At 26.9% G+C, this 10,822-nt stretch overlaps 1 protein-coding gene across 2 annotated transcripts; it reads left to right on the forward strand.

Moving 5' to 3' along the window:
* Nucleotides 1–2,340: 2,340 nt before the first annotated feature.
* Nucleotides 2,341–9,279, forward strand: LOC119670893 (protein no-on-transient A-like). Of its 2 annotated transcripts, none has more exons than XM_038081330.1 (5): nt 2,341–2,826; nt 4,209–5,403; nt 5,473–5,775; nt 5,843–5,898; nt 9,080–9,279. In XM_038081330.1, the coding sequence occupies exons 1-5, from the start codon at nt 2,539–2,541 to the stop codon at nt 9,200–9,202; spliced, it is 1,965 nt and encodes a 654-aa protein (XP_037937258.1). In that variant the 5' UTR covers nt 2,341–2,538; the 3' UTR covers nt 9,203–9,279. The 2 variants fall into 2 exon arrangements, with proteins under 2 accessions (XP_037937258.1, XP_037937257.1); XM_038081329.1 differs by having other exon boundaries at nt 2,342–2,826; nt 4,206–5,403.
* The last annotated feature ends 1,543 nt before the right edge of the window (nt 9,280–10,822 follow it).

Below are 10,822 nucleotides of genomic sequence, written 5' to 3' on the forward strand. Positions count from 1 at the left end.
TAATAAGAAAACAAATATTAAAATAAACAATGAAGGTTCAAACACACTATAATTAAAAATATATGCACACATATTTTCTTAAATAGATAGATAACACTTACCTCATTTTAGTAAAAGCAATGATAAAATTATCTTATATTTTTATATATTGGTTATAGGTTGTTGGTTTAAAACAAATACGCGTATACAATACACAAGACAATAATTATATATTATCAATAATTGATTAAAAATTTTACAAACATAAAACACGTAACACAGAAAAAAAAACTAGGAGTTTCTTTTTAAATAACGCGTCACAGGACCTACGCACTTCTTCAAGACTACCGCCGCACAAAGCGGCCCACAAAATCTATTTAAACATTGTTGTTGTTGTTTTCCACATTAAATCACAGAAGACTGTAATTTTACTAAGCGTTTCGTACACTTTAAAATTATATTTAATTAAAATATTTTATGTTGCACACGATAACAAAATTATTTAAACAAAAATTCAGGTAATAAAATTTATACACACATCATACACTAAAACTCAACGGGACAAACAACGAACAATTAATGCGAAACGAATGAAACGAAACTGAATGGCTACAAGACAAGTGCTGCCAGATGACAGGTTGACATATCATTTCAATAAAGGCTCGATCAAAAGCAACTAATGACGTTTTTGATTGGTAAATCTGCACTCAATCTTTATTTACTCTCAATCTATCAGATACTAGCAATCATTTTTTTGCCAGAGTTGTAAAAAAAATTATTAAGTCTGGTTAAAATAAATTGCCATCACCTTTAAAATATTTCAAATCCTTTTTTAAATGTTTTTTGCTGTGTTGTGCACAATAGCCGTTCTCGCTGGCTCGCAAGTATGGCAAAAAAAGCATGCTGGCCTATATTCGCTAAGTGATACATTGGCATCACTGTTGCAATCTATCAAATGTTTTGTGTTCAACAACAACAAATCGTGCATATGTGCACATATATCAAGCAAAACACATTTTTTATATATATAAATGTTACTTGTTCATAACTAAGAGATTTAAAAATTCAATATGCTTTGTACTTATCATTTTTCAACTATATTTCAAAAGTGTTCATACTGCCCCAAATTAAGAAAATCATATGTTTTTTGTTTACAAATCATATATAAAAACTATATGCTCCCAACACCATTTGTATATGGGATATTTTAAGAGTTGATTATTATAATTATAAAGAATGGCATTCAGTAGTTTTATTAGCTGTAGTGTATTTCTGGTATGTGAATTATTAGTTTTTTTTTACTCTATTTTAAATTAATAACCGGTACAGTTTTTTTCTATATTCAAATTTAAAATCTTGCACTACATTCAAAATATTTTTTCGGTTTAATTAAAGTTAACTGTCACTAACAAAATTTTTGCAGTTATGTAAATCAATAAACCAATTGAAATATAATGTTCACACTAACTTCTTTTTCTGTGTAGTTGTACAAAAAATTCACGATAATATCGTCAACTCTGTTTTTTTTTTTCATTTTTTCAAATTGTATCAATATGATTAATATATCTTCATCTGACTTGTCATCAGAAGACAATACAGACTCAGCCAAGTATGCTATTATTTTGATTTTATCCACTATTTCAAAACGACAGTATATAAATATATAAACAAACAAATTGGGCACATGTCAAAACAAATCACTCTTTTTTCTGTTAAATCATATAAAACAGCTGTTAATTTTACTACCAGTGCTACTCTGACAATATATCTAAAGTGTTTTAAATTAATCTCAAGATTTACTATTTATCAAAACATAACACTTGACAGATTGCAACAGTGATGTCAATGTCTCATTTAGCGAATATAGGTGAGAATGCGTTTTTCCCACACTTGCGAGCCACCGAAAACGACTATTAATAAATTTCATAATCATGCATATGTAATATATGTTGTAACAAACAAAAAAAATAACACGACAATATTATTATATTTTATATTATATATACGAAACAATTTAAATATTACATTTACATTATCGACTTTAACTCAAATTAATGTAATTGATTTGATTGAAGATCAATTTCTTGAATTGTAAAACTATTTTATGCCGACTCAATTTAGCATCAAATTTGTTAAAATGTTTACAAATTGAATTTTTATGAAAATAGAAATTTGTTAACAGTTTTTAACAACTGCTTCATAACTCGATTACATTTCTACAAATTACTTATTCTTACAAAAAAGTTGTATTAAAAAAATCTGAATTCTATATTCTGAAATTTTTTTGATTTTATTAATAATATTAATAATATTATAATTATTTAATATTAGTGTAAATCAAAAGCGCACTACGGATTTTTACCATTTGTAGAGTTACAATTTTGTACTAAATTGCAACTTTAGTACTAATAATATTGAAGGAAGCCATATTAATTTATATTGCTTCCTCTGCAAATCATTATTTTCTTGTCGTTCGTCGTGTATGGTTGCTGATCGCAGTGCTACGGGGAGTGTTTGTGAATTAAAGTAAAATATATACATAATCAAGAAAAAAGCGATATGGAAACTGCTACTAGGAATGAAAATGCAGGTCCGTTGCCTCAACGACCACAAAAGAATCAAAATAAAAATTTAAAGAAACCCACTGATGCAGTTGATAATGGTCCATCTGAGAAGAAGCCACGTTTTAACCAAGGGGGTGGACCAAACGCTGGCGCTGGTGGCGGCAACCAGAACAAAGGTAATGCTCAAGGAAATGCAATGAATAAAAACTTTGGTGGAAATCGCAATCGCGGCGGCGGCGGAGGAAACCGTGGTGGACAGCAAAATAGAAATTTCCAAAATCAGGTTAGAATTTTTGATTATAAAATACTTTTCAATATGGCGGCATATGATTTAGTTTCTAGTTTTATTAATAAACTTTTTTACTATATATTTATGTTGTTTTAAAAGAATTTACAAAATTTATTACATAAATTCAGTGATTAATTATTTTTATGGAAAAATTTGTAATTAAGTAAAATCAATAATTCTATGCAATTGTACATACACATGTATGTATCTGCACAAAATGGCAGCCGCTACCTGATAGCGTAAATTATTTTTCTTTTAGTAATTTTCACGTAATAAAAAAATTTACAAAAAGTGATGATTAAATTAATACATTTTTACTCATGACATGGGTTTACATTCATAAATTGTTATAAATGTAATTAAGGAATATATAGAGTTTATTTGTTGCTTTTATTTTGCATTAAAGAACTGTCATTAAAGAGCCGAGCCGAGCCGCGTTACTTATCCGCTTTAGTGTAGAGAAAGATAATATTTATTAAGAATTGCATTATGTCGCTACAGTTTTTATTTTGGTAATAAAAAAAAAATGGATGTCATAACTATATACATCGCGTTTTCCATCCTCTATCGCGTTTTCCATCAGCGGGTACCGAATCAAACACCTTCCTAGCTACATTATTATCTTCCATGACTCCTACGTCTTATGTTTTTCTAATTATTACAGTAATGTACTTCTCTCTCTTCGCTTCTTTACTTCATACAGAATAAAATAAATATTGCGGTATTCTACAAGTTTTTTTCTTTATTAGCAAGCTTTTAACAAAGTGGAATCATAATTTCTTTATAAAAGTGAAGCAACCTTTGTCGTTTATTGTTGCAATTCACGAGGATTAGCGTAAGTAGTCCCTTTTGAGAGTACTGAACTTGGCGAGTGGTTCCTGGATGGAGCTTGGAACCAACATAGTGTGTTAAAAAAACTATTGTATAAATGTGTACTATTATTCCTTTTCAATTCTCTGATTTTGCAAGTAAATCAATATAAAAAGTTCCTATTTTTGTTTTTGTTAGTTTTCTGTTATAAGTATCTTTAACAATCTAAATAAATACAAGTTGACTTTCTCATTAATTCGATTTCTTTACATATATATTTCAATAAATATATTTCTCATATAAATGCTAGAAATTAAAGTAAAGTTTAAAGTTTAAGTAATTGATCTTTTAAAAAAAATAAAATACTAAGAATGTGTAGTGATTATATTTTACATATTTTTTTTATTGAATTAATGTAGTATATAAAATGCTAAAATAATAAACAATAAAATTATTTAAGAAAATTTTTGTAATTTTAATTTTTGTAATTAATCCATATTAAGGATTAATGACTATAAAAAAAATATTGTATTTTTTCAACTAAAATTGAAAATAATTTATAGCAGAATCAAAACCAGAATCAGCAAAACCAAAATCAACCAAACCAGAACCAAAACCAGAATCAACCCAATCAAAATCAGAATCAACCAAACCAGAACCAGAACCAGAATCAGAATCAACAAAATCAAAATCAACAAAACCAAAATCAACAAAACTCAAATCAGAACCAAACTGATATAAAGACACCGCTAATGGGTGGTAACCAAGATGGTGGCAATCAAGATAATAGGCCTCAACATCAAAACCAGAATCAAAACCGCAACCGCGGCGGTGGTGGTGGTGGTCGTAATCGTGATCGTGATCACAGCCGTGGTGGTGGTGGTGGACGTGGTGGTAACCAAGGTAATCAAAGTGGAATTATGGGACGTAATGATGAATTTCATATTGGTCAAAGATTGCGTGCAATTGCGGGTCCTACCCATGAGTTACCAACACTTGAAACTGCATCAGCTGAGCCCAAGTTCTCTGGACGTAATCGTTTATATGTTGGTAATCTCACAACCGATACAACAGAAGAAGATCTAATTGAAATCTTTAAACCATATGGTGAAATTGGAGAAATCTTTTCAAATCCTGAAAAGAATTTCACATTTTTAAAAGTTGATTATCACTCAAATGCTGAGAAAGCTAAACGTGAATTGGATGGATCCATGCGTAAAGGTCGTGCAATGCGTGTACGTTTTGCTCCAAATGCAACTATATTACGTGTTCGAAATTTAACACCATTTGTTTCAAATGAGTTACTTTATAAAGCATTTGAAATATTTGGTCCAGTAGAACGCGCTAGTATTGTTGTTGACGATCGTGGTAAATCAACCGGTGAAGGTATTGTTGAATTCGAAAAGAAATCAACAGCCAACTCTTGCTTACGTTTGTGTAACGATAGATGTTACTTTTTGACCACATCATTACGTCCTTGTGTTGTTGAACCAATGGATATTAATGATGATACTGATGGTTTGCCTGAAAAATCATTAAACAAGAAAACACAAGAATTCCATCATGAACGTAATGTTGGTCCACGTTTTGCTGATGTTGATTCTTTTGAACATGAGTACGGTACTAGATGGAAGCAGTTACATGAACTCTTCAAATCTAAGCAAGAAGCGCTTAAGCGTGAACTTAAAATGGAGGAGGAGAAGTTGGATGCTCAAATGGAGTATGCACGCTATGAACATGAAACTGAATTATTAAGACAAGGTAATATATATAGAAAAAAAAATAATTTCAGCATAGTTTTTTTTATAAAAAAATCATAATACAAACTAGAATTGCGTAAACGTGAGTCTGATAATGAACGCAAGAAAATGGAATGGGAATTGCGTGAGAAACAAGCTGAAGATATGCGCAAACGCGATGAAGAAAATATGCGCCGTCAGCAAACTGAAATGCAATCTCGTATGATGCGTCAGGAAGAAGAAATGCGTCGTCGCCAACAAGAGAATACATTATTCATGCAAGCACAACAGCTGAATACATTACTAGATCAGCAAGAAGTTGGCTTTAATTTGAATGGTAATAATTTTGATAATAACTTTGGCGGTGCTAACAACTCACCATTTGAGTTTAGAGGTAAATATAATATTGATATTTTTGTTTTTTGTAAACATTCTAAAAGAAACGTCACAATTTTCTGTAGGAAATAACGCTAACAATACCAATAATTGCGGTCCAAATGGTGGACAAAATAATCAGGTACGTTCATTTTTCCAGTTATTTTTAAAATGAATTCCTTTAACAGTACTACTTCTCGTACTTCGTACTTCTGGTAATACAAAAAGTTGAACTAATATTCAAGAGTTAAAACATACTCATATATATATAAATAAATGCACATAGATTTCATTATTTGTCGTAATTATATTTACTTGAAGTATGCATTCTTTGCTTAAACTAAGCTGAAAATGATTTTTAAAAATACATTTTATGTGTTATTCCAAGAACGAATTGTAATAATAAAAAATTTCTTTTAGCAATAAAATATATACCATACTAATTTTTATTCTGAAAAGTCATGTGTGCTGGAAGAATTCTGATATGTTTGTTTTCGTGCTATTGTTTGTCTCACAATATATTGACATGCTGGCCACATATCGAAATATTGTTGGACTGTATTTAAGTTATTAGGATTTGTTTTTAGATCTTAATTAACTTAAATATGTAGTAGTTACGAAACTGATGTACATTTAATTTTCTATATGTTAACAGTATTCTTGGAAGACATTATTTATATAGTATGATGTTATTCATGCAACTCTCAGTACCTATTGTTATTTGCTGACAAATAACAATAATATTAAAATTAATACTCTTGATGATGCAAATCTATATATTATTAAACGAATATAAATTTTTAACTACAAATCACGGTTACTTGGGAATATTAAGAAACTTTTTCAAATAAGACATATACTATATATATACATATAGGTAAAATTTTTATATAAAAATTAAAAATCTCTTATAAAGAAAATTGCTTTACAGATACGATTGAACTTTATTAAAATTAATACTCTTGATGATGCAAATCTATATATTATTAAACGAATATAAATTTTTAACTACAAATCACGGTTACTTGGGAATTCTGTTAGAAATTGTGTGTAACATATAATTTTATTATAATGTGGTGAGATAATAAACTCGTGGGTTATAAAATTTAAGATAATTTCTAATCAATTGGGAGAATTACATAAAATAAATCTAGACAAAATATGTTTACTATACATAGAATATACGATGTATTCATATATTTAGCATTCTGCATGATATAAAGTTTTTAAATTATTCTCTTAACATATATGCGATAAAAATTATTTTGCTTAAAAAATAAAAAATAATAGATATACATTTATATCTATAATCTTTGGGGTTTGGGTAATTAAAAATTAAACGTTTAAAACAATTCTTATGTATCAGAACATTTTTATTGCAATTGTGATATTAACTGTTATACTAGTCGCCAATCGCCAATCATTATCATATGTACTGCATGTTGCGGTACGTTTTAAATTTTTTACTTTTTAATAAATTATATTGCGATTTTGTGTCATATAGCTTTGACACAATATAAAATCTAAAGAAACAAATGTTACCAAAATGAAAAAAAATTTCTATTATTAGACTATGGTATGGGAGCATAATCTTCTTGAAATTTTCTTAACTTTTCCTTACTCGTTATCTATCATGCTTAAACATTTATTAACTGTTTTTAAGTCTGTTGAAAAAGTGATGAAACCAGTCAATATATAGAAGCTGTATAGTTTTTTTTTTATAACATAACTTTAGTATAGGTGCTCAGCGCCATATCATCTGAGATCAATAGATTAATTCCTATCATTAAAACTGATTTTAAATACAAAATGAAGCATTGAAATATTTAATTGATTATGAAGTGGTTGAAAAATTAATTCATCAATTTTTTTGTTCACACATAGTTAATTTATATTACTGTTCAAGCTGTGAACTAATCCACCGAGTTTAATATTCAGCAAGCAATCCAGTAGGCGTCTATAGACATAAAATATGTTGGGTGGATTAAGATAATGATTTATTTGTCGATTATATTTAGGTAAATTTGAAGATTAAGGGAAATGACTTCATTTGTTATAAATCAAGTATAACAGTTTATAACAGTATTAATCATAAAAAAAAATTCGTTTTCAATGTTTTTAAAATTTTTATGTCCTCTTACATGAAATCTATAACCATTAAAAGTTATAGTAATTGGGTAAAATTATTCAAATCTAAATAATATTTACATATATAAATTACTTTATTATATAAAGTAGTAAAATAATGAAAAAGTATTTTCAAATGAAATTTAAAAACAAATGGGTGAATATGTGTTTCATATTTATAATGTATATTTACATATTGTGATTGGAATTGTATAAAAATATTTCATATTTGTTTTAAATACAAGAATTTTTCTTTTTTTTTTTTTTTTTACTACACAAGCTAGTATAACAGTTAGTATTTGTAATACAATAAATACGTCAATATTTGCAATAAATATTTATTCTAAAGTATTTAATACAACTTTGGTTGGAAATTAAACAATATTGATGTGATGTTTTATTTTAATATAACTTGTTTGGGTGAAGTTGTTTATCAACATCTATTAGTGGTTCCGTGGTATAGACCCGAACAATTAATGAGAAACAACTCTAATATTCTAATTGTTGGGGATTATTAATTTTGTCTAAAATTTTTAACTTTCACAATTTCTTATACAGAGTTTATTTATTTGAAATATTCAAATATAAAACTTAAAAATTTCGCTTAGTATAATAGTTTGAAAACCAAATAAAATTGTTTTCATTGTCATTGGTCAATATATCAATATGAACATAAAATATGTATGAATTATGGAAAAAAAACTTGTCTTAAACATTTTTTTTTATCATAACAGTTGATATTTGGGTTGACATACAATTTTAAAATTGCATTTGTATGACAAATATTTAAATATATTTTTGTCGAAAAGAATATAAACATTTATTATTCTAAATAATTTAGGATGAATTACTGTATTTTATAATTTCTGGTACTTGAAGATGGGTATTAGTTTAATGACTAAACGCCATATTGATTTATATCGATGCTATAAAAATACAAAATGCTATTTTAACAAAAGAAGGAACCATGAAAATTGTTAATGCAAAAAACTTAAAACTTGCTCATCCAATTGTGTTAATTTTTTTTTAGTATTGTGCTGTAAACATATTTTCAATACAAAATGTTTTTGGACATCTATTATTAAAATATAATAAAAATATATCTACTTCTTTTAAGTTTTTATATAAAAGAAAACTTTTCCGTTTATTTCTATTTATATTTGAAATATGAAATTCTTTACATTCAATTACGATAGGATCCGTTTACATTTGAGTTTGGTGGTAACAACCAAAACCAAGCTGGTCAAGGAAATCGTGGTGGCAACAACGGCGGAAATAATAACAATAACAATCCATGGGAACGAAGACGGCGTTTCTGAGATTCACCATTACCTTGAATGGAACCCTATAAACTAAATTTATTTAACATTTCCAAAATCTAGAAAAACAAAAATAATGAAATCAACCAACAATTCAAGATTTCAGTCAAAAAAAACTAAAAGTTAATGCAATATTTGAACAAAGTACGTTATATTGCTACATAATCTATGTAGTAATATATAATCTCTTGATCTTCGTATAGTACGCAAGTTTTTTTTTTATTATTCACGTGTACAGCAGAATAAATTTTGTATCTGCAAACTACATATAAAAATTAAAATTAAATTTCATTAAATAATAGGCGGACTTCGTTATTGAAGAAGTCTAAGATCATTTAATAGATCTCTGTTCGTGTTCATGTGTTATATTTCATTACTACACAATTATTCAACAAAACATTAATATATTAATTAATACATAATATATTAACACAACAGATAATTATTATCCAAACTTTAATCTTAAACTTTAGCATATATACTAGATAAAAAAAACTTAAGTATTCATTCTTCTTAGCGGTAATATTAATATAAGTAATACTTTTAAATGATATAACACAGAATGGTTATAGTTATTAACCAATTTACTCTAAATAGTATGAAGCACATATTTTAAACATAAATTTATATCTTTTATCTTTTACATTGGAATGGTTTGACTATAGCTAGGCTATATTAATTTAAACCAATTAATCTCAGTTATTAGTAAATTGGTTTATAACTTAACAAAAACAAAAAAAAAAAACAAAAATGAAATAAATTTATATTGAAGTGACATGCTCTTGCAATGTATTATGTTCGTTCTAAAAGAAGAGAACCAAATTAATTATATAATAATATTTTTAAAATTTTTAACTAAATATAAACTGTAAAAAATTTCATTCAACATATACCCTTAATAAACTTAAATAAATTTATATCATACAAATTATAATCATAAGTTTTATATGAAATTGGGAAAGGGAAGGAGGAAATATATTAATGAATTATTTCCTTTATACAGTGAAAACACTCTTATTTGTATCAGATTAATCCTCAAGCAACTTTTGTTCGATAGAGATGGGTGTCCGATAAGGAGGAGTTATACAATCAAGATAATAATGTTTTTATAATAATAATAATAATAATATATAATAAATAAAATGAAACATATGAAGTATATTTAAATACTTCAAAAAAATTCAATAACAAAGCTAATGAACATAAAACATATTGGTTAAAATGTTGAATCAGTATAAGATCTTATTAATTATTTTTTAAACTAAAAATTTATAGTTAGAAGGTAAAAATTACCTTAGTTATCCTCTAGATCTACAAGGTACAGCTTACTTATAAAATTAAATTAATCTCAATGACTTGTTTATGATTTTGATCAATTACAAGGGAAATTATTCATACAATTTATATGGATTTCACAATCATAAATTGAGTTCAATTTGACTCGTAACATATTTATCTTAAATAAAAATATATTCGTTTGCGAACAGGTTTTGGATGATTACAAACAGTTAATCTATTTTAATTTTAAATGAAATCCTTATGTATTCTGAAAAAAATAAAAAAAACATAATAATTATGTGATTTGAGTTGTGAATTACAAAATAAATTTAAAATGAGCAA

This window comes from Teleopsis dalmanni, chromosome 1 (genome assembly GCF_002237135.1).
Source record: "Teleopsis dalmanni isolate 2A chromosome 1, ASM223713v2, whole genome shotgun sequence".
In the NCBI taxonomy this organism is placed as follows: Eukaryota; Metazoa; Arthropoda; class Insecta; order Diptera; family Diopsidae; genus Teleopsis; species Teleopsis dalmanni.

What these genes read in the sequence shown, in the direction of transcription:
- LOC119670893 (XM_038081329.1), top strand. Translation starts at nt 2,539, where the DNA reads ATGGAAACTGCTACTAGGAATGAAAATGCAGGTCCGTTGCCTCAACGA. An exon ending in ATAGAAATTTCCAAAATCAG is followed by an intron (nt 2,827 to 4,205) that starts GTTAGAATTTTT and finishes AATAATTTATAG; the next exon opens with CAGAATCAAAACCAGAATCA. An exon ending in CTCACCATTTGAGTTTAGAG is followed by an intron (nt 5,776 to 5,842) that starts GTAAATATAATA and finishes AATTTTCTGTAG; the next exon opens with GAAATAACGCTAACAATACC.